General features: G+C 27.0%; 1 protein-coding gene across 3 annotated transcripts in view; it reads left to right on the plus strand.

The window, feature by feature from the left end:
- The first annotated feature begins 11,670 nt into the window (after positions 1–11,670).
- LOC122507775 overlaps positions 11,671–26,273 on the plus strand; it is a 56,903-nt gene continuing 42,300 nt past the window's right edge. The window contains exon 1 of one of the 3 annotated variants that reach the window (XM_043620679.1): positions 11,671–11,887. In XM_043620679.1, coding sequence (XP_043476614.1) covers positions 11,861–11,887 — 27 coding nt within the window. In that variant the 5' untranslated portion in view covers positions 11,671–11,860. Of the gene's footprint in view, positions 11,888–23,751; positions 24,123–26,273 lie in introns of those variants that run through there. The other 2 variants (XM_043620678.1, XM_043620677.1) reach the window with 2 other exon arrangements.

The raw sequence follows: 26,273 nt of genomic DNA on the forward strand, positions 1-26,273 counted from the left end.
ATATGCTGAGTTCGATATAATATGCAGCAAACTTCACATTACACAGAAGTCGTTTGAACGGTTTGAACGGCAACACGGAACGTCGGTGTTCTCAACTTTCAGTAGGTATCGTTTGTAATCTGCATATTTAATCGTAATTTCTAGCATAATTGTTATTAATTTTGGTAAATTAACATTATTCCAAAGACATTTGGGGTTTATTTAATAGAAATATGTCATAAATGTACGATTTCACAATAGGGGACTTATAACCTTTAAAGTTCAGATCGGATTTTATTGAATCTCATTTCCCGATAAAAAAAGGTTGAAAATTTGTAATTTCACATTCAATCTCTTTTAAAAATTGTCCTTTTTTATATTTTAGTGGTCTTTTTAATGAATTTTGACATTTTTTTCACTTTGTTCACTTGAAGTGGATCAACAAGTCGAAACTTGTTGATGTTACTTTTCCGCATTGTCGCACAGTGAACGGCTAAAATAATTTCAGATATTCATTAAGATTGTTGATAATGAATATCTTATTTGTTTTCAATGAAATAATACATAAAATTCGGATAACCTAAAAACTAATTAAAATTTAATCTCAGTTTGAAAAATTGCAGTCCGAGTTGTGAAATCGTCATTCAGCGGTTAGGGTCGGTAAGAAAAGTACAAAAGGTACAAAAGTCAAATTTAATATCCAGTTAACCTGTAAACTTGCACTGTAAGTTTTGCAAACTTTATGCAAGTTTACTGGAAACTTCAAGCTTATTTGGATATATATATGTATCCAAATATACTTGAAGTTTAGAGAACGCCTTTAATTTTAACTTTTCTCTATTTTAACATCCCACGTATGACGTAGTATTCTGTAAGTTTTCAGAAAACTTTGAGCAAACTTGCAGTGCAAGCTTGCCGCAAGATGAAAAGTGTTATCAAAATTCCTAGTAATAAACTTGTAACAAACCTGCAGTAGGCTTAGCTAGTACGTATTTTGAGGGCATTTGCTACTTGCAGCAAGCTTGCACTGCAAGTTTGCTTAAAGTTTCCTGAAACTTACATGTTATCGTGACGTCACAGTTTTCAAGTAAACATAACCTTAAAATGTATTATAATTTCCCCTATTTTAAGTTAACAATTTCAATTCCCCCAAAATGTTGAAATTGGAGACGTTCCTATTTAAAGGTATCCACTGTTTAAAGGTAAAAAATTTCTTCTGATTCATAAATCGAAAAATATATTAGTTTATAAATAATCAATAATTTTTTTATTTTTCAGTTGTTCATTTACACATTGAACTTTGATTGTTAATCGCTCCAATCAATTTCAGAGACGAAATGTGAAGAAGATCGAATACATTTAATTGTGAATGGGAAGTTTATTTCTTGTTTATAATTACATACACATATTATAATTAACAGATTAATTTCATTTATGCAATGAAAAAAAAATTTAATTGATTCAAATAACCGATTAAGACTATTATCAATTAAATATTTACTTGAATCAAATAATATTTATTGGAGTCAATTAAATGGTATTTGCTTCAAATACTGAATTTATTGGTTCAAATACCATTTAATTGACTCCAATAAATATTATTTGATTCAATTAAATATTTAATTGATAATATTCAATTAATCGATTATTTGAATCAAATTTTTCCAATGTGTCGATTATACATTATTTTCTCTATTTTACAGTAAAACTTAAGGATCCAAAAAAATGCTGGTCCATTAAGAAAATCAATAAATGCAGAGAGTGATTTCTGCAGGCAGGGAATGCTAATCATCATTTTTTGAGAAAATCAACAATTGGTAAGTAATTTTTCTTTGTATTTTATTTTATTTCTTTTGAAATCTTTTTTTTTTTTTTTTTCCATAAATTTACGAAAATAAAGTAAAAGTTTAAGTATTTATTTTGATTATATGCAACTATTTATCCACTAAAAATTCGAGTTTTGTAATGTACTAATGAAGTAATTAGTAATGTTAATACTGATTCAGTTATAATGCAACTGTGATTATTGTAATATAATTATTAGAGATTTAATTAGTGTTATGAAAATTAATAATTAGTCATATCAAAATAGAATTTATTAGGTATTAATGATATGTTTATGGTACTGTAAAGTTGAGTTTAATTAAGTAATTAGTGTTGTAATAACGGATAAATAATATTTTACTTTAAATACAGTGTAATAAATAATATTTTTTTCTACATTTTTTCAGATATTTGGAACAGGATAGGAAAGACTCGTCCATTTGAGAATAGGGATGCTGGGATATGCTATCATTAGGACTCTTCCACAATACGCAAATTCGCAAATGTAAGTCTTTTTCTATTTTGTTATTTTTAAGTATCTTCATATGATCCACAAGTTTTCAACTTTGAAATGAAAAAAATGTTTTTTATTAAAAATATTTCCATAAATTACAGATTTCAATACAAATTAAAAATTAAAATTTTTACATTTAGAAACTTTATAATTAATTTTTTTTGATAGTCAAGCAAAATTAATTATAATAAAAATTTAATTTCAAGAAAAAGTGATTAAATTCCATTCATATAAGCGTTCAGAACTTTAGGATCATTACCTTCAATAAACGATGAGCCAAGGCATAGAGTCAATTTTTACATTTGAATCGCCGAGTTAATAATTTATATTTATTTTTTTCCCATTTTTTTAAATTTATATTTTATAATTTAATAATAAATATTTATATTCAATAATTTTACATAAAACTCTTAATTATATTTTTCAAAAAACTTTACAGACAGTTTCTCCAAGGAGAAATAATTTTTTAAAGGTGATATAATATACACAGAAGAAAATAATTCAGTGAATTTTACAGAACGTTTTTTACTAGCGAATACAGTCATTCACGAAACGAAGTTCTGTAAAATGCGATGAATTTTTCAGAATAAATATAAAACATTGAGTTGAATCGTTCAACTCAATGTTTTATATTTTATAACTAAGACGACCGAGTGATAAATTCAAATATTTATTAGAATAAACTTTTAGAAGTTTTAGAAAAAATACTCAACATTTCGGAAATTTATTCTGTACTATTCCCCACATTTTATATCGAACTCCGTTTTGGGAAAGGCCGTATCCACTAGTCTAGAAAGTTCTTAAAAATTCGCAGATTTAATTTTTTTCGTGTATAAAAATTAATTCCTGTATAGCTGATAATAAGAAATTTTTTATTTGTTTGTTTATCAGCGAAGAACAATCTAAAGGACAAGAAGGTGGACGAGAAGAAGAGTGGTCCCTGGACAACGTGGGAAATCGCATAGGATTTAACGGAACAAAGAGTGATCTTCAGAGAGAGGTTTTGAGTGAGTCCTTTTTTATTTACGCCCTTCCCTGTTTGAGACAGTTATTCGTGAATTCATTTTCTTTATTTTTAATTACTTACAATTAATATATTCATACATTCTTAAGTACAATTTTGAGCTTTTAGTAGTTTAATAATTAAATTAAATTAAAAATAATAAACTTTTTAATAATTCGATTAAAGAAGAATACCGTAAATTTTCTATTGAAACATTAAAATTTCTCTAAAAACAGGGAAGGAACCCCAACAACATAGTGACACCATTGACAGAATATATTATTTCTTAGTATATTTTACTATTACGAAAGTAATATTTTTGTCAATGTATCTTTTATTTATGTATATATTTATTGTTTGCAATGTATTGTTTAGTATTTGCTATTTTTTAATTTTTCCTAATCTAAAGTAATTTTGTTCCATTTATAAAGACTAATTAAAAGAACATTTTAATATTTTATCAATTTAAAAATTTTTTGCACTAAAATTTGTCTTGTTTTTGTAATATGAATCTTTCTGCTTTTACTTATGAAACTTATTATTTAATTATATTAAAATTAAAAGTTAATGCACGTAAGATTTAGAATTTAGTTTTATCAATTTTTAGTTTTGTTTGTTAAATCTTTTAATTAGTTTTATTAAAGTAAAAAGTTAATGCATGTAAAAGAAAGTTAAATTTTTGGTCAATTTCACTTAGGGAGTTAATTAGATGTTTCACTTTCAGGAATTTTTTTCCCCTTTTTTTGAGTGATTTTGAGCTCAGGTGACGGATGCGTCCCGGGACGTATGGGTGAGCCTAACGTGCCCCTTTATCCCTAGAGTAGGCCTTTTGCACCTGGGCGGTATGTGTGAGAATCGTGGAGTGATGTGTGTGTATACATGTGATTTAAAAGTAGGTTTGGAATAAATAGATGGGTAGGTAGAGGAGTAGCTTTTTTGGTATGAACGGGGTAAATTGTACTTTCGTTTAAATTGCGACCGCAGGTAGGGAAATCGGCAATTTTTTTCGTGAGTGAAATAATGGAGTTCCAGTGCAACCAGTGCCGGCCTCAGCCATCGTCAGCCACATCGGTGTCCTGTGTGAAAATTTTAGGTTCGAGTCTTCCCCAAATAGAAAAATATTTTCGCACAGGCATCGTCGCGGCGCCCCCTAACGTGGGGCGCATTCCCCTGGGGCTGGTACTGAGAAAAAATAATATACTTTTCCAACTGTGTCCCAAATTGCAGTAATATTGACAATTTTTCTTATAATTGAAATTATTTATGAAATAATAGCGAATATTGAGTTAATGTTGACAATATTGCTGTAAGTTTAGACGCTGTGTGGGTTTATTTCAACTTTTTCTATTTATGTCACTATGTTGTTTTAAAATTCATATATTTGTGAATTTTATAAATATTTTGTATTTGTTTTGCATTTTTTTGTTCTCTATTTATTGCAGGCCTGATTTATTATTTTCTATTTGTTGTTATATAATTGGATGTTTGCTATTTTCCAAATCGTCAATTTTGACGTTGTAAATTTCAGTTCAATTGTCTGCTTGTCTTTCTTTTGCACAAGCAACACTTCTTTTATTTTATTTCGTTAACGAAATAAATTGGTACTATTATTTCGGTTTTATACCTTCCTATCTAAAGTTTGTCTTACTCTCCAAATTTCTTCATTTTTGTGCCTTTTTGCACCTAGTACTTAAGCCTTTTAACTCCAACATACTTTTCTTGATATTTTAAAAATATTTTAAATTATATTAACACTAGATATTTTTTATTTAATTTATTATTTATTTAAATATTGTTTTATATATTTTTCAGTAAAAAAAGAATCTTATTTTTATCTTTTTAAATAAGCTTGTCTTTTTACTGTCCTGTAATTTCATTTTTTGTCCACATGAGTGAAATTATTTTCTATTCGAATATTTTTAGAAATTTTTATATAATTTTTATAACGAAAAAGTAAAAAAAGTAAATTGGAAAATTGCTCTGAGTTTTTGAGTTTGAATTAGTAAATTTTGCTAATAAATAATAATTTCTACTAATTTATTAGTAAAATTTACTAATTCAAAAGCAAAAAGTCAGTTACCGATTCAAATTTAGGAAGAAAATAAATTTGTTTTGCTATCAGTTAAGTAAGGTTCAGGTAGTGTGGATTGGGAATGAGGAGGTCCTGAACCTTTCATCTTCTTAATTTAGTTATAAAATTATAAGTTTATTAATTTATTTATTAATTTTATTAAATTATAATTTAGGTGTAAATAAAGTATTTTTGATAATTCAAGTTAAGGTCATAATTCCCACTAATTCAGATTTAATAGATATTTAAAGATGAGTGTGCAATTATATTATTCAGAATATTCTGAGAATCTTTATTCTTAGATACTTATTATTTAAAAAAATAATTAACATAAATCGACGCTTTATTTCAACTTTAATTCTTTTAAAATTTTTCTTAAAATTAAATGTTATTTTATTTAAAAAAATTTTTTTATTCGTTATATACTTACTAAATTGTTATTATGTTATGGTTATTAAATTGTATTATGTTCTCTCTAAATTTAAGTTAGTCAAAATTCAATTAAATAATTTGATAGTAAAAATACAGGCACTGTTTCAACAAGTAATATTTTTTTTTCTAATTAATTAGTTAAATTAACTTTTATGTTATGTCAAAAAAACTAAAAATTTTAGCATAAATAATTCAATTAGTAAAATTGATTTTATTAGTTTTTTATTTACTAATAATTTTAGAGAGTAAAGAATTATTCATAAATAAAATGTTTTTGCTTCGAATTTTTAGTATATCAAATTAGTTATTTTTAAATGAAAATTGAGAGAGCATAGCAAAGATTTTTGCTAACAATTAGTTAGTGCAAACTAATTCAGAAAATAGTAAATCCAATTTCAAAAAACGTTTGTCTTATACTTTTTGTCTCGAAATTGAAAAATGAAATGACATAATGTATAATTTCGCGAGTCTTAAAACTTAACGGCACTCAACATAGAGGATTAATCTAGACCGCAAAAGAAGCAAGATCTCTATACGAACACGTACCTATCTTTTAAAACAGCTCTATTAATCACTTTAATGACTCTTGACTTAAATGATTATGTTAATTGTTATAAGAACAATAAGTTAGTTGTTGCAATTACATAATTTAAAAGTTCAGACATATTTCTTGGGGAAACATATGCGACTCTTCTTGGCCATTGAACTTTTTAATGGTCTGCTTATATGCGTGGGCATATAATGAATTTCACTCTGCCAAAATTTATCGATCATTCTAGGTAGATATTTTGTTTTGATCTTCCACGCACTAAAAGATGTTACGTTATGAAAAATTTCTATATCCCTGCTGCTTTCTCCTCTTATGTATATCCAAAAAAAAATTAGCATAAAAAATAAATGCAGTTCCTCTTCTTATGTATATTAGAATCTTTATGAATTTTTAGTATATGGTCCAGCTTAATTTCTTCTCAGGTCATTTCCTAAAGATTATACGCTTTTTTATTTCGTGAAAACCAGTTTTGCAAATGTTTTAATGCAATTCTTTATTCCAATATAAATCATTCATAAGAAATTAAAATACTTTTCGAACTTATCTTCGAAATGTCTTTTTTTATTTCTTAATTACAATGCAGTTCAAGTGTGCTTGAATATTTATTAATAAATATCTTTAAATGATTTTATGTACCTACATATCGTTTGCGGTATGAATTATTTACTACAATGTGGTTTGGAAAATGAAAAATTGTTTTTGGAATTTGACTGATGGAAAAATAAGTTTTATTATTCTATTATTATTTAAAAATAATCTATTTTTTACAGAAGAAAAATTTAGAGTAGTAAAAATGTAATTAAAATTTAGTACAAAAAATTGAACAATATGTTTGATGATATAATCCTCTCTCGGTAATTATGATAAATTAAAGTTGATTTTGGGTCCCTAGAAAATATTTTGATACGAAAAATTATTCGATAAATAAAACCTTCGATAATTTTTTGTGTACCTTGAGATTTATCTAGAGTTGACTTTTTTAGAGTTTGTTGTTGTTTGATTCTTTTTGATTTCGTAAAGATTTGATTAACAAATCAATAGAATTAATAGACTAAAAAATAATATATTTTACATAATTCATGTGACATTGTTATTGTTTTATAAATTAATATAAAGCTTTACGGTACGTTGCATTTATGATTTGACTTGTCTTAATTATTATTTGATAGTAAGATAATCTTGACAGATCTCCTAAGATCTGTCAACGTATTTAACATATGAAAAGACTAAAGGATTTAAATCAAGTTCATTCTTCTTAAATCATCATCACTGAATATAAATTTAAATAAAATAAAAACGTTTACGAAATTTTATTCTGTTAGTTTTATTTCGTTTCCGCAGTTTATAAAGAATACAAAGATTTTTGCAAAATTTTCATCTTCAGTAGAAAAAAAGGTTGATTGGATAAAATAATAAAGTTTCTTAATTATTATTTCTGATCAATATTTATTAATTCTATTTTTTAAATCAAGTTTATGCGAACTACATAGGCGTATAGTAATTTATTCCAAAAAGAATGTTTATCAAAAAGTATTCAAATTGATTTATTATTTGACTGAAGTGATTTTGATTTTATTTTTTCATTTGCTAATTGGAAAGGATAGGTTAATTTCTTTCGTTTCTATTTTTCATTCTTTGTTAATGAATTATTAAGAAATTTTGATGAGGTTGAAAAGAGTTGTAAGGGAAATTTTTCTTGATTGTGAATAGTTCAGTTATTCTTGTTTAATATTCATACTTGATACTGAAATAAACAGCAGTCTTGAATGAAGATGTCTTGAATGGTTGCGCTTAAGATTATAAACCGTTTCACGCTTCGCGTATAGGCGGTAATGATTATGATGCTAAAATACGCATCTCAATACACACTTTCAAGTGCACTGAAATTCAATTATGAATTTTTTCAACTGCATTTCCTCGCCGTTCTTCTTAGTATCTTGTGAGAAATCCTTGGATCTGCAGATAAACGCTGGAACTTGTCTAGACGACATGTCTCCACAGCGCACTTCTTCATTAGCCTTGATTCACTTTGTAAATCAGTGTGCATGTACACCATAGCACACGTATCGTTAAAAACCCACAAGACACGCGACATAACAGATCCAACCAACAAATAGATAGAGTAAAAAAAAATTATTTACCATCTTTCTTCATCAGTTAGTGGAAAAAAAAGAGATATGGGGAACGAGACTATTAGAGAGAAACTTAACATGTCTGGCATTTTTAACTAATTGAAAATTACTTCCGTTTTTTGTAATTTATAGACTATTTGTTCTTTTTTGATCACTAAATTTTTGAGACTCGTGATTATTACCCGAAATTCATTTGGAATTAATCTTATTTAGCAAGTGAAATTCTATGAATTTCATTCATGACACGAAAATTATTTAGCGTAGTTTTTTTTGGTATACCTATAATCTATAAAATTCTCTTGTCCTGAAATTTATTTGTCATAAGACTCATTTGACTTAAAAATCACTTGAAATAAACTTCATTGAACAGTAAAATCGTTTGACATCAAATTCATTTGACATTAAAATCATTTGACATAATTTCTATTTGACATAACAAACACTTATGATAGAAAAATCACTTAAAATAAATTCCAGTTCGCATAGAAAAAATTATTTAACATAAGTCCCATTTGGCATCAAAATCACTTGATATAAACATTAATTGTCAAATAAAATTTATGTCAAGTAATTCTTAAATTCAATTAAATGGGATTATGTTAAATGATTTCTATGTGGCAGGAAGTTTATAACAAGGGATTTTAATATCAAATATATAGGAATTATGTTAAATAATATTTATGTCTAATAAAGTTTAAGTCAAATAATTTTTATGTTAAATGAAATTTATGTCAAACAAAGTTCATGTCAAGTGATTTTTATGTCAAATAAACTTTGTGGAACATAATTTCTGTATAAAATGTGAATTATGATAAATTAATATTATGTCCAATGATTTTTGTGTTAAATAAAGTTCAAGTCAAGTGATTTTTATGTTGAATGAAATTAATGTCACATAAAGTTCAGGGCATGAGATTTCTTTGGCAAATGAACTTTATGGCAAATGTTTTTTACATAAAATGCGAATTATGTTAAATTAGTATTATATCAAATGATTTGTATGTCAAATAAAGTTTAGGTCAAGTGATAATTTCATTTGACATGAAAAAAAAGCATTTAACATAATTCCATTTGACATAAAAATCAATTAATATAAACCCAAATTCAAAAAGTAAACAATCATATGTCATAAAGGAAATTATGATTGATTACTTTTTAAATTCGAACAGAATTTTTTGTGTCAAATGAAATTTATATCAAGTAATTATTAAATCAAATTAAATGGAATTATGTTTAATGATTTTTATGTCAAATGAAGTTTAAATCAAGTGATTTTTATGTTAAATTATCTTTATGGCAAATGATTTTTATACCACATAAAGTTCAGCTTAAGTGGTTTTTTAAGTGAAATGAAATTTATGCTAAATAAATTTTAGATGAAGGGATTTTTATGTCAAATAAAGTACTAGTCAAGTGTTTTTTATATTGTTAAATGAAGTTCAGGTCAATGGATTTTTATGTCAGATGAAGTTCATATTTAATAAATTTTATGTCAAATAAAATTCATGTAATAAATTTTGGATAACAATCATGCGTTTGAAAATCCTTATAAAGTATTTTACCATTTAAATTATTTAGTATTTAGTTAAAAGTATTTAAAGTATTTAGTCATTTATATTAATAAATGGCTTCAGTATTTTTATAGCTCTTTTTCTTTCTTGAAATGGAGGAAATGAAAAGAGAACATCAAGTATTAACTCAACCTCCTCTTTTCCCTATACTTGCACTTTAAAAAATATTAATGGAATTTTGAAAGTAGACTGCGTAAAATTTTGAACTGACGAGAATTTTTGCGTGAATGCGAGCAAGGTTAAAGTGAAGGTGACGAATTACCTGAATTGGTTGTCCGCTATTATGTTATGTTAAATATTATACGCTCTATTACACAATAGTAACTGCCATAAATATTGTCAATGTTTATGCTAATCAGATCAAAATACGCCTACATTTTTTTTTCTCTTTCTTTGAAATATATGTGTGATGCATTTCCACTTGAATTTGATATAACTAATCGGTGTAACATTTCTATAAATTGTTTTGGTGACTTCTTCAACCAGTTTCATATCATCGATATAAATAATTTAATAATAGTGAATATATTAACCTTGTTCACCCATATATTATTTAACAAGAGCGAGGCTAACTAAAGAGATGAGATATATTAAAAATATATTTAGGCCCTGAACGGTCGTTTAGTTGGTTTCTTCATTTTTAATTTATGTAGCCATTTTCTTAAATCAATTAGCGATTGACCAACTTTTTTATAATAATTTATGTAGATTTTAGAAAAAAAATGAGTTTGAAAATTAAGTTTTTACTTGAACTAATTTTTTTAGTGCGTTTGTAGGATCTCGTAAAATTGTTAAAGAGGAGATTCTCCTTTCACTTTTGGATAACGTATTTTATTTTTCGTTTAGGGTGCGAAGAGATTTCGGAATTTTTGTTCGATGTTTGTGCCAATAAATTTCTTTAACTGTTTAAATTTCTTTTGCTGACATAATAAAATTTCTGATTATCTTAGCTAATTTGAGGAAATAGTAAAATTAGTAAAATTCAATAAAAGTTCTGCACTTTTGATTAAAATCCTGAAGTATCTGATGATTGCTATACTCTTCCTTATGTTTAGTAGTAGTGACATAAGCTCTGAACAAAAATCTCGATTTTTAGAAAAAGAAAAAACTTCTAAGATGTTTGTTAGTTTGGAATTTTTTTATTTTTGTTTTGAGGAACAAAACATTTGAAGTAAGAAAAACTTTAAAAATTGTGCCTGCAATTTTATTGTTTTTGAACAATTGTTTCTAAAAATTGAAAAGCTGATTATAAATTGTCAATTTATTGATGGAGATAATTTATTGGTTGATTCACAATTTATAGACTGATTAATCATTTGTAGACTACTATAATAAAATGTTTTTCCATAACATTTCAAAATATTTCTCGAGTGATGAAATGATATAGAAGATAGATTGAAATGTCCTCCTGATTTTCTTTCTTTTTCTGTTGTCATTGTTGAAAGATCAGGTGTATGAAATAAAACAATTGGTCGTAGACAGCCTCTTGGCATCTTCTGTTACTCGATTTGAGCCCACTTTGATGGAGAATTGCGAAGGCGTGCCAACACCCCACATGAATGACACTGGTCCAGCAGCAGAGTGGATAAACTGTTTAGTAAGTTCGGTACGATTAAAGACAGTACATTCATTGGAAAAGTGTCTCTCCTCCTTACCTGAAGTGTTGGTCATGGATTAACATTTTTATCGTGAATAATTATCTTTATCTCATTTAAGTGTCTTATTCAAAGTGTTTCTTCGCCTTCTTCTCTTCTCATCTCTTCTTTTATATCATCGCACCAAAAATGCGAAAACACATATTCGCTATTTTGGTAAGTTACTCTCTTCAAACTGATGTAATGTTTGTTTATGGTTTTTAAATAAGGTATTCAGATTATTATTCTAACTGTACGAATTCTTTTTTTTCTTTTCTTTCTTCAATTTTTTTTATTTTGTTTTTCTTTCGAAAATATTCAAGGTGAGGTTTCGCAAAAAAATTAAATCAGACAAATGTTAATTTTTTTTACCAATTGATGATCTCTAATTTTTTGTATTTTTGAGTGACAATTGATTGTCATGATCAATTGTGTGTCAGATTAGTCTTTTACCAATTGAAATAATAATTAGAAAAGCAAATGTTTGCGAATTCTTAACACTTGACTACCAAATTTCTATCGGAAGTCATTCGAATTTTTTTTGCAAAATGTACAGTAATTTTTGTCGCACACTTTACTAAGAAGTAGAAATTCTCTAGAATTTCTACTACTTATTAGTAAAGTGTGCAATTATTTATACAAAATTAAATTCGATACAATATTTTAATATTTTCCTAACTAACAAATTTTTGTTTTACGAAACAATGTTTAAAAATTTGTTTACAGTTTCATAAAATATTTCTGTTGCATAATCTGTGAAAGGATAATTCTTTATGGTATTATCGACAAAAATATGGACAATTCGATATTATGGTGCATATTATATATAGGGAGTTTATAGTCCTTTTATTATGTATGTATGTGTATAGGCGAACGATTATAATCTTCATGCTATTTCTTTACAATCGGAATCGACTCACGTGTGAATTTTTGACGAAAAGAAAGTGTAGCGGTGAAAGCACTGGCGGTGTATTTATATGGGACCTTGGCATTTTTTAATGTGTATAGATCGGCATGAGAAAATCGCTTTTCGTTGTTCCCGATTCACAATGATCGAGATCTACGCCAAGAATCTTGCTCGTTTTACGATCGGCGAAGGTCTTGGATGTTACTCACAGCGGATGTAACCAATGTCGTTTGTGCGTTCTTTAACGTAACCCACTTGATTTCCAATCAATGAACAATTAGAATCACGTACATGTGTGATTAGGCAATAGAATTAATATTTTTCAATAAAAATAGGTAGAAATATTTTTAATACTAAAATAGGTAAAACTTTTTTGAATACTAATAAAAAATACTAATAAAAAAATAACGTACACATTTGTAAATGGGAAGAAAAAAAATACACGTAAATAGATGGTAAATAATTTTACTAATTACATGGCTTTTAAGGAGCCGTTGAAAAGTCAATTTTCCGCTTAAAGTCCGTAACCAATCAATTATTGCACTTATTTTATGGTTTTCTTGAGAAAACTCTTTATCGTAGTTTAGGAAACACTTTTCCTCAGTCATTATTCATTTTTTTGAACTGTGCGAATTTTATGCAGACTTGTTTAATTTTATGTATTCTATTTTTAAAATAGTTCTTCTTGTTAAAAATTTGTTGCAACATCCATTCATGTTTCGAACTTGCCGAAGAAAATTGAAAGCAATTAGATACCTTGCAGATAATTAATTTTGGAGCCAATTATATTAAATTAGACAGTTTGTCAATATGTCGTTAAAGAAATTTTTTCGCGTAATTGCAACATATTTTTTTAAGATAGTTTATTGACTTTCAAAGAATATTTTTCGTTTTAGAGCTCTTAATGTGCTAAAATGCAGAACATTAGGAATTTTGAACATAATGATTTTAATTTTAGACTTTTTCTGAGGTAAAATTTCCTTTTTATCTGGTACATCTATAAAGTAAAAATAGTCTTGCGTCTTAGTTTAAACTTTATAAATTGCAACATCTGCAAATAGTTCTGCATTAAAGCCTATTACTTTTCCGAATATTTCTGAATTAAGTGATGTGTCTACTTCTGATGTTGCATCCAAAATAATTTTGCAACAAAACGTTCTATATTTTTAATAATTCTGCATCTGATAAGTGTTCTGCTTCTATGTATTCTGCAACAAGTAGTTTTACAACATCTATTAGTACTGCATCAAGTGGAGCTTTTTTTATAATTCAGCATTAGGACCTTCTGTATCTCGTAATAATTATACTAGTGCTTCTGAAACTGTGTATCAACTGGTGCAACATATTCTGCACCAACTTCTACTAATGCCTCTACCCCTATATCAACTATTTTTTGTTTATCTCCTAATAATTCGACATCAAGTATCGATCCAAATTGTCCATATAAAATTCACAAACATTTCATTGAATGAAACAATTTGCTTCTTCAATTTTAATTTCTATCCAATACAATCAACGAATTAGTACAATTTTTTTTTGCGTCAATGACCTATTTCTCTAGTAGAAGAGTAAAAAAAACATAAGTTCATTTTTTATTGGCACCCTAGGAAGAGTGGAATGTATGGCGTATTAATTTTTTGCGTTCCTCACAATGTAAAACTGTATCAAGACACGTCGTCGTAAAAGTGAAAGCAATTTGGAGTGAGGCGTTGTAAATGAAAGAGAAAATATATATATGTTTGTATGTACGCGTTCAGTGTCACAATGTATACGCACATAGCCATATAATACAAAACACAGAAGCCTAGAGGACAGAAACACCCGTATAATACATGTGTGTACCTATTTAAAAGTGAGTTTGCAATTGACTTCGCCTTTGTTTCTCTGGAAAATATAAAGTTATGTACTTGTATATATATGTGTCCGTATTCCGCAAAGAATCGGGCACACTCTCACGCGCCTTTGCAAATCGAGAGAGAAACAATCTTTCCACAAGATCTTTAAAGTAGCGTCTCCTCTGAAGTTTTTCTCTGGTTCACGTGAAGTTTCCTTTCCGGCTTATCTATGTTCGTTAAAAAAAACCAATGTCTTATGATAGTACGTTCTGTAACTACCTAAAGTACTACTTCGGACCTTCAGATGTCCTCGAGACATTTTACAGACTCCATGGAATCTTAATTGTAGATCGTAGATGCAAAATAACCTGTTGCTGAACTCAAATTTAGTGCTTCTACTTTCCAGGTTTTGCTGATTTAATACAATACCAATTTTCCAATTTTTTTATCACAATGCAGCTCTGTGTTTGTATTTATAAGTCGAGCCAATAATCTGGTAATTGTTTTGTCACGAAGTTCATCTTGAAATTAAAATCTAGTCTTTCTTTTTTTTGAATTCTCAATCCTCTGTAGTTAAAAAGAAATTAAATAGTAAACTCCAGCAAAATGTTTTTCAATCTTTTTTTCTTTTCTGATATCTTGATTCATAATCTGCCTTTCGAAAGATTAAAATTCCAAACTTAACGTCAATCAGATTTTTTAAAGGACCAACGAAAAGAGTCAATCGGAGAAATTAAAGTGAAAAGTAAATGATTAATTTTACTGAAACGTAAGAAGATAATAAATGTAATTGAATTGAAATAAAAAATTCTCCTTTTTGAAATCTTTAATTAAATTCGTAAGCTTATTACTTTCGAGAAAAAAGAAAAGAGATGAAAGGAGGAAGTGATGCTGTCGATGGGAAGTCTTCTACTTTCATCTCTTTTAATGTTTGTTTTTTTATGGTCTGAATTTTATCGAATTCTACATTTCAATCTTCTGAAATGAAAGATTATTTACTTTTTCAACTATAATTCTATTATATTCTATTTATGAATGCAATAATTAAAATTCGTATTGTAAAGAAAATTAAAAATGTACTGTCGGTACAAAAATTTTTAATTGTACAATAAAAATTTTAATGTTTGCACAGTTATATTTACTGTGTTTCTTGAAAAGAAGAAAAAAAAACGAATGTTTTGGAATTTAATCTATTGAGTAATATCTGCAGTAAAAAAATTTTGCAAAAAACATAAGAGATAATCGCGCGAATCTTTTTTTGCTGGAGATGAATGTAAATGCTGAATTTTCTGTGTCGAGTCCCAGTGTATTTTTGCAGTGCATCATAATGTACATATTTTGTGCATATAGATCACTGTCGCGCAACATTCTTACATCGCGGAAGTATAAGATCTCTTTCGTTGAGTATATTTTCATTCGCGATGCGTTCCTCGATAATAGTGCAACAGTTTTGGAATGTACTTACATATGCGTACGTCTGCATAATATTGTGCCTGCTTTCAAACAAAAGAAAAAGATACCATAAGTTTCGAGCGCACGTATATTTGAAATACAAGCTTGGTCTATTTTCTATTTATGACTAATGGGGAAAAATTAGATGTATGTGATAAGAATTGTAAATGGATAGGATATGTAGGATTTTTGATACCCGTTTTTGATAATTTGCATAGCTTATACAAATTTTTACTGTTCTTTCTTGTTTCGTTCTGCAAAAATTTAGGATACTTTATTGTTTTTATTTAGGATGCTTTTACAAATTCGTTTGAAAAAATAATTGATAGTGGTAATTGTTTTGATAAAGGAGAAATAATTAAAAGGAGATTATTATTTAATACAGGACATTATCATGATGATCGCATCTTTTGTTAGCTCTGAAATGATACCTCGATGATTTTATTCTTTTCACGAAAAGAGTGACTTGCTATTCATGAACTACATTCATCGAAATGATAATTCAAATTTTTCTTTCAAATACATCTTTTATGTAATCAGTTATTAAATTATTTTATCGCAGTACTTTCTTTTTCACTTTTATTGTTTTCTTACAGAAGCAAGAATGGTTTTTTTTTATTTTAATTTCGTCTCGTTTAGATTGCGTTATAGGTGCTTTTTTATTCTTAGTTTGTAAAAGTGGCTTAACCTAATTGCAGTGTCTTTGAGTGTCTTCTAGTGTGTCCTTGCCGTTTTTTGTTCTACATAATATCATCAACTTATCCTAAACAACAAAGCATAAATATTAATTGTGCCTTGAAGATATAAACGTCAGGTGTGTTTTTATTGTTATGGATATGCAAAGAAGCTACTTGAATAATAATTAAGGTATTTAGAGGCAAATATAATATCTTCTCTGGATTCTGTTATGGTATCGAGTGAAGAAAGATACTCCTTTACCAAGAGATTAAAGATGAATTACTAATCGCAAATTGGTAATTGCAATGGATCGTTTGTGACAGTTGCATGGTACTTATAGAGTTACATGCAGCTTCACTTATCCTCTTCTGTTAACCTATCATCTTTGAAATTACCTTAAACATCTTGAAACAACTTTGTACTTGTTAGAAGCATTTTTTTCCTGTTCAGGGTGATGTTTGTCTTCTGTTATACACTCAATTCTCATTAGTAATAATGTACTTTTCTCTAACTTTTCGCATTTAGTTAATAAAATATTTACTCTATTATTGAGAATTTTTGAAAATTGGACACGAAGATGAAGGACAGTTACAAAAAGTGGTTGCTACAAGTAGAAGAGAATACAAAAAAAAATTACAAAAGAATACAAAGAAATTACAGAAGAATTCAAAAAAATTATAAAAGAATTACAAAGAAATTCCAAAATTTACGAAAGAATAACAAAAAAATAACAAAAGAATTACAAAACATAGTTTAAAGAACTAATTACAAAAATAGTTTCAAAAAACAGATGTTTCCGAATAAATGATAAAATCGAACTAAGAAAAAGTTTATTACATATTTTAATATTGAAAGAGTCATTTAAAAGTAAATGTGGTACTGTTTCCATTATTACACGTAAAATATATAAAAGGAAATAATGATCTCTTTTTAGTTGAGTCAACAAGTACTTAAAGAGAGAATGAACATTGCTATATAGCGTTTTACTATTATTATTTTCGTGTATGAATTATCTGCTTAAATGTATAACAATTTTCTTATAATTAGTATTTACAGATTTACCATTATTCTTCTATTAATTTAACTTGATGAAATCGATTTTCCCACATGGGGTAACACCATCTTACAATTTCTTTATATGGGATCATTGCCTATAAAAATCGGGTAAAGTTCTCTTTTCAAATTAAAGAGAAATTGAGCATGAAAGTCAATTCCAGTTGTTGCACGTAACACAACACGAAATTAAGAGTATTTAAAGACATAATTACTCCTTATATGGCTTCCTGTGGTCAAATGTTTGTGATCATTTTTTTTATACTGTCTATACTGATTTAATATCATTAGCTTCAACATTTACTGTTATTTTTAGTTTCGGAAACATTTTAACAACATCAAAATTGGGTATATTGCATTAGAAATGATTTAAAGTTCGGATAATCGAACCAGATCCTGTCCGAATTAGTTCAGGTTACCGAAATCAAAAAAATTAAACAGCATTTTCAAAATTTTTAACTTGAAAGGTTTAGAATCCTAAGTGACTGGAAGTATAGTAGTAAATTTTTTGAAATTTTAATTCCAAAAACTCTAAAAAATAGTTTTTGACACATAATCGTCAATGAAAATTTCAGAAAACTTATTTTATTAGGTTTGTAAACTTTATAAGTTTTTAAAAGTAAAAAATTGGATTTTATCAATTTTCTTTTTGCTATAAAAAATTACTAAATTGCTGAAGAATCTTTTTCATTTTGCTCCATCAACTTTTATAAGTTTTTACTTTATTTAGTCTTCTCTTATTTCTGTGGATATGATATGAATCTGATTATCCAGTCCGTGAACGCGATGACGAAAGAAATTGCGTTATATATTTCTTGCACGCGACGCATCCTATAAGACTTGAGACATTCTTCTTTCCTTCCTTTTTTTTCTCAGGCTGCATTCTCTTTCTGAAATTGTCATCCTCAATACATTGTTTAACAATGTCACTGACATGTGTCACAAGAATGTTCCTCCAATTAATCAGCAAATTTCAATCCTCCATTTTTCTTAAATCCTCATTCTCAAAATACTTGTACGAGAAGTATATTCTTTATTTCCGTTTTTGTTTCGTAAAAAACAAATATTCTCCTTTTGCGAAATTGACATTTAATTTCTGCAAAAATAATAAATTACAATTAGTCATAGAATTCCCGAGTCGAAATTTAAGCCCTACTTTCACCCCGAATTTTCAGGGTCTATTGAGTGTTAGGAGTAGTAAAGTAGGGTCTAATTCTAATACGATCAGACCCTACTTTGACTCCCAAAATAGGCTGAAATTTGCCAATCTTCCATTTGGAGAAGCAAAGGAGGGTCTACTTCTAAGAAACCTATACCGTACTTTTAAAACTCGTAGACCCTACTTTCATACTCCTAGACCCTACATTCTAAAAGAAAATTTTGAATTATTTTTTAATGCATTACTTGAAACACTGCAAATGCAAAAAGTACTCCAAATTCATAAATACTGATGTGTTTTATAGCGTCTATATACACTTCGTGTATATAGACGCTATAAAACACATAAAATTCCACTTTTACTCATCCCTAGTGCTTCAATTGAATCTGGGCAAATCTTCAAATTTTTCTTTTTCTAATTATAGGGTCTAGGAGTATGAAAGTAGGGTCTACGAGGTTTAAAAGTACGGTATAGGTTTCTTAGAAGTAGACCCTCCTTTGCTTCTCCAAATGGAAGATTGGCAAATTTCAGCCTATTTTGGGAGTCAAAGGAGGGTCTAGTTTTTAAAAATTGTATTGAAATCAGACCCTACTTTACGACTGCTAAACCTGAATAAGCCCTACATTTTCAGAGGCTAAGTAGGGTCTAAATTTCGACTCGGGTTAGGAAAGTAATTTTTTTGTTCTGATATTCTTTTGCAAAAATCGAAAAATAATTTTAATTATAAACTTGGGGGGGAAATTAATATAATGAAGTTTATTGTTGTTTTTAATTAAGAAACATTTCATTGTTAAGTGAATCATTTTCGCTCGTAATTGAGTTAATTTAGTGTTTAATTGCAATTGTTAGGAAATTGTGTGAAAAATTGTTATTGTTAATCATATTCTTTTTCTATACAGAGAAGATGTTCTGAAATATAATTAAATAAGGTTAGAAAATTTTTTAGATGAACAATATTTATTAGATATGAATTTAATTTAAACCATATTTTGTAATGAAGAAGAATGCAGAATAATTCAGTTTATTAAAAATTGTAATCTTTGGTCTGAAGTTTTCCATAGTTGTTTGAAAGATTTATATTCTTTGTAATTTAGACTTAGATTGTTGGTTTTAGTTTGTAGCTTTTCAGCAATTGAAAGAAATTGAAATTTTCTAACGTTCGCTAACTTTGCATTTATTACAATTCTAATCTATTTGAAGGTCTCCTTCCCTTTTCCATCAAATTGCTAATGCGCAATCATCATAGACGTTAGGCTCGTAATAATTCTAAGTACGTTCTGATGACAGTAGCATCAATGATACAATCGTGACACGTGTACAAACGTGTATTTGCTACACATCAAGATGTACATTGTTAACTCTTCTTCTTTTCTGAATATTTCATCAGTGTTTAACAGTACTTGTTATAAAAGTTACAATTATAATTTTTTTGTTATCTTATTTTGTTAGTTTTATTTGCAATTTATGTTATTTTTTGTTAATTCCGTGCAAATGAAACTGCATCACAGCTAAATATCTTCTGGAAACTAATAATAAACTTTATTTTTATAATATAATAAAGTTTAAAATTAAGCTCAGAATAAAGTAAATTGATATTAAATAAGTTATTAAATAAATTAAACCCTTATTATCATTAATATAAGTTGGTCTAATATTCAGAAAAGTAGAAGTTAGATAACAATGAAAGTGATTCTGCTAAACATTTGCTAAAAGTTTTCCATGTAACATATATGTCCCAACAACGATTGACGTTACAAAATTAAAATTCTACTTTTTCTTTTATTAAAATTGATGTACTGTATGGGAAAGAACTTTTTAATGATACAAAAGAATTCTGAAATTGAGGAAATCTAATAATAAACTTTGATTACAATGATATAATCAGTCTTCTGAGATTTTATTGTGACAAACATTCTTTCCGACGTATTAGTGCTATTTTTTACACTTTGCTAAACACTCTGATGTTTCTGCGTTTAAATCAATGATTTTTTAATCGATCGCGTTTTACTAATACAGGATAGATGAAGTAATGTAATTTTCCTTATTTGTATATTCATTAATGAATTCATCAGAAGTCGAATGAGTAGGTAAAAGGTGATGATATAATTAGAAGATATTGGTCTATGCGTCTACACAATATGTGACTAATGCAACTAGTGATTCATTTTAACTGAAAGTAGTTCTGTAATAGGTGCAAAAATGAATATTTATTCATGTATTTCTATTACAATTATTAGCGAAATTAAAAATTGGATTCAATTTGATACCAATTACGAAGAATTGATAATAATACCAAGAATGTGGATCATGTCTTGAATGAAGTTATAATTTATTCAAATTTTTGGTATCAATTTGTTATTTACCAGATTTTTTTGTACCAATTTGATCCAATTTAGTAACAATCGCAACAAAAACATACCTACCAAAAATGTTGATTAGTTAGAATTTGATTGAAATTTTTTGTATCAATTTGATACCTTCAAGAAGAGTTTAAGATTTTCCAAAGTTTTAGTATCAATTTTTTTCAATTTGGTATTAATTACAAAAAACATGTCGATCATATCATAATTTCTACCAAATTTTTGATACTATTTTGATTCAATTCAGTATCAATTTGCTATCTTCAAGAACACTGTTAGACTTCCCAAATTTTTGTATCAATTCAATATATTTTGGTGCCAATTTAATACCTTCAAAAAAATTCAATTATTTTCAAAAATTTAAAAAAAAATTCTCGTCAACATTTTAATTATATTTATAAATAGCAAAATTCTTCTCCGAAATTTAATTATATTGAGGAATTTTTATAAAATTCATTGTAATATTCAATTATTTTCATAAATAACAATATTCATCACAAGAATTCAATTATTTTCAAAATTAATAAAATTCTTCGCAGAAATTCAAATATTTTCAAAGAATAAAAAAAAAATTGTCGTCAACATTTCAATTATTTTTATAATTGAATTAGCAAAATTTTTCGACAAAATTCAATTATTTTCAGGAATTTTAATAAAATTCATTGCAAAATTCAATTCTTTTCATAAATAATAGTATTCGTCACAAGAATTCAATTATTTTTAAAAGTAATGAAATTCAATTATTTTCCAAAATTTTAATAAAATTCATGACAAAATTTCAATTATTTTCAAAAAATTTTTCTTAATTCAATGATTTTCAATATTCTACTATTTTAATAGAATTTCCCAAAAGAATTCAATTATTTAAAAACAATTTTAACAAAGTTCTAAACAAACATTAAATTATCTTCTAAAATAATGAAAATTTCACAGGAATTCAATTATTAAAAATAGAATCTGCATATATTTTTCGAAAGAAATCAATTGTTTAAAACTTTTTTTATAAAATTCTTCGCAATAATTCAATTATTTTAACAAATAATAATAAAACTCATCCCAGAATTGAAATTATTTTTAATACAATTTTAATCGAATGCCTCAAAAAATGTAATTATTAATAAATTTTTTTTATTAAAATTCGTCGAAAGAATTCAATTATTTCAAAATTTGTTGCTAAAATTCTATATAAGAATTAAATTTTAAAAAACATTTATTTATTCAATAAATTATTTACATTCGTATTTAAATAATTGGATTCTCGTAGAATTTTCTAATAAAAATTGATTTAAAAATTAATGTCATATAAAGTTTTAGATGTAACTTTGGAAAAGTTACTAATAATTGTAATTTTTAAAAATAATTGAATTTTGTAAAGATTACAAATTAAATGCTTTGAAAATTTGAATTTTTCATACTTTTAATTAAAAATTTTTATTTTTTAATGTATATTTAATTGAAGAATTTCCAAATAATCGAAATTTCGTAAAACTGAATTGTAAACAAATGAATTTGAAAATTCTCAAAAAAAACTTTATCATAAATTATTAGAATTTTATTTAAAAATTTTAGAAAATAATAATTGAATTGAAACGATGAAAATAATTTTTAAGAAGTTAGAGTAAAAATATTCTTATATTATAATATAAAAAAATGATTTTATCAATTTGCCATCTTTAATTATTATAAAACATGAAGAAATGGATCACTCCGAGTCGAAGCCTGGGAGTGATCCATTTCTTCATGTTTTTTAATAATATTCTTTCGAGTTATTGAAATTCAAAAGGGAAATTTTTGAAATCTTTTTTCCTATGAAAAAATAATAATGATCAAAAAAAGAAGTTAAGTTTGAAAATTCATAAATAAGTGCAATAGAACATTTTTTTTGAGTATCTAATAATGTTGAAAATGAATCAGAATATTCTTTAGGGTCAGGAAAAAAGTCAAAATTTTGTCTGGAAATCAGGGAAAAGTTAGTTAAATTTTTGTGGCAACCCTGCTAGGAGTGACATTTTTTATAAATATTTTATTACATTTTAATATTTATTTTTTATGATTTCACAACATTTGTGATATAGTTTAAGTTTTTAATTTTTTAAATTGATTTTTATCAGAACATTCAGGAATATATTGTTTTTGCTCCCCAAGAATGAAATTACATTAAGATTTGTGTTTTTCCCTTTGAAGAATCTGTTTTTGCAGTTAAGAAATTCTTGTCAATTAATGTTTTCAATATAGATTGCGAATGAATTTGAAAATTTTCTGAGCAAAATGAACAAAAAATTATTTATAACACACAAGCAAAATGTTGTTTTTCTTGTACCCCAGAAGCGAGTTGTTGTTGTTCTTGAACAAAGCGGAATTCAATTTTATATTTATTTATATACGTATGCATGAAAGAAGAAAAAGTAATTTTAATGAATATGGCTCGTTAGTGAAGCAATTATACTTCTGGCGCGTGTTACACATTAAGAGGATGCGTCGCACGTCACCTTTACTTCTGGTACCAGAATGACGCACTCTTGCATCAAAGGCGGTACCATTGAAACGTTCTCCACTCGGAAAACTGTGGCATGCAGAGTTAGAACCTCTGAGACTCACTTACTGCGGAGGTGGATCGCCCAGTAAGTTCCGAGTGATAGTCCAGAAATGTTGTCTCTCAGTCTCAGTCTCCATCGTCCTTTCCTCTCGTATCGACAAACCGCGTCCGGTACCATTTGGTGGCAATACATTGAATTGATTAGATACATTTTTTTGGTTTTTTAAAATTTTATTTTATTATATAAACAATTATTATTTCTACTCAAGTGACGATGTGATTATTTTATTTTTCTTTTCTTTTAGTTTGATAGTAATTTTTTTTTTTTAAATTTTTGTTTTGATATTAATTTTTTTTTGATCAAATTCGGAAGATCTTCTTGGAAATATGCACACGGTGATTTGGACGTTCCTGGCACTGAACTTCATACAGGTACGGCAAATACCCGGCTTGTGAAATTCTATGTCGATTGCTCCCAGAGTGAAATACCGGTCAGCTGATTTCTCACTGCCGGCGAAAGTGGATAATTAACTTATTGGACTCGTTATTTATTTTGACTGTTTCGCTCGATGTTTCTCTTCACTATGCAAACTAGATTCACTGTTCAATCTTTTTAACTTGTAAAATATATGCATCGATTTTAGGATTACAAATGAATGGATTCTTTCCATGGCTTTCTATTCAGATTATTTCTCACTATTCAGGTTTTATACTCTCGTTGAAGTTTTGTTTTGATTTCTAGAGTATTGACCCCGTTGGACTTGAGACATGTTTTAGATTTTTTTTTGAATTGTGATTTCCGCTTTTAATCTTGTGATATAATCTCGGTATTTGAAATCGTTGGTTTTTGAAATTATAAGAAATTGTGCGAAATTGTTTTTTGGCGATGTATTGGTTTAGGAATGGATTTAGATTTTGTTTCGTGTGGGTATTATTTTATTATAGAAAGGAACCATTAGTGTGAATTATTTCGTTTGGTATTTTATTTGCATAAGTCACTTCTAAAAATTCCATTATATGGTGTGAATATAAGTTTATATGAATAATGTGGTACTTGCAAAAGTTGTGCAATTTAATGATTCTATAAGGTGCTGTGAAGTAATGGAAATCATTTTTTTTTTACTCTAGATCTACATTGATTGAAACTTATAATTGCTTTGTGTGTAGCAAACTAATGATTGATTTTAGTTTTTCAAAGTTTGAGTTTAATTTAATAATTTAAATTTTCACCTAATAGATTTTTAGTATTTTTAATTTTAAAAAAGTTAGTGAAGATTTTTTTTTCCTTTAATTTACTAAAATTTGTTCGGTTTCGAAGGTCGTATGAATTACAAAATCTTTACGAGAAAGTTGAAAAGTAAAAATACATTTTTCCATAAAATTTCCGTTTCCGAAAATAGAATTTATTTCTTAATCTATTCTCATCACATAGAGGCATAAAAAACACATTTATCAAAAAAATTCCAAAATTTATGTAACAAGTTAATTCATTTGATTGTCTAACGTGTGTGGTAATTTTTTTCAGTAATATTTTTGACGATTGTGTTTTAAATAGTACTCATGAATTTCCTGTCGAGAATTGGTAAATTTATCGCCTACAGAATAAAATTTTTGTTCATTTAGTTATTTATTTACTTTATATTTTATTTATAAATTTATTTATTTTATTATTTGTTTTCTAATTACAATTCTATTTATAAATAGATAAAAATTAAATAAAACAAATTGAGTATAGAATTGCATATAGAAAATAAATGAGTGGAAAGTATTTGATTGATTCTTAAGGAATGTTTTATGGCTAAAAGGAAAATGCAGATGCGCAAATAGATTAAATTAATCTAGATAAAAGATTAAAGAGTGAACGGAACTAGATTTAAATCCCATCGATCTTAAGTCTACCATAAAATTTTTTTGCACAGGGAAATATTGTTCTTGAGTACATTCAAGGGGAAACCACTTACAAACCCAACCTCATAACGCACAAGATAATAAATCTCCTCTCGACATGATTCATTTACGATTCTTTGCCCCAAAAAATTGCGTATGGCGCTAACCCTTTATTACGTAATACATCCTCTAACTATTCATGCATTCATTCTACCATAAATTTCCATATTGCAAAAAAAGAAAGAGAAAAAGAACTAGAAAATCTTTCAAAATAACTATGATTTTTCATATCATTGAAACAGATTGTTTTTGATGCTGTAAAAATAGAATAAAATTTATATATGGAAATAAAATATTAATGGCTACATATACCATGTTTGTAATTGTAACGCGCATAAAATGTATAATGCAAAGCCTTTTAGAGTCTATTAATCTTTATCAATAATATACAAAGGACTTGAGGCTTAATGATTTTTTATAAATATTTTTTTCACCTGCGTGTGTATACATGGTTCTCACATAAGTAAAGATAAAGGTTTTTAAGTACAACAATAAATAATGTTTGCAGTAATATAAAACGAAGATCGAAAATTTGATTTACTGTGAGATTATAAGTACTTGCTAACTTGATCAGATTTCTCAGTGTCGTAAAGTATTCGAATGAGTTTTCAAAATATTTTTATTGCCCGATGGCAA

This window comes from Leptopilina heterotoma, unplaced genomic scaffold (assembly GCF_015476425.1).
Source record: "Leptopilina heterotoma isolate Lh14 unplaced genomic scaffold, ASM1547642v1 Lhet_51, whole genome shotgun sequence".
NCBI lineage: Eukaryota > Metazoa > Arthropoda > Insecta > Hymenoptera > Figitidae > Leptopilina > Leptopilina heterotoma.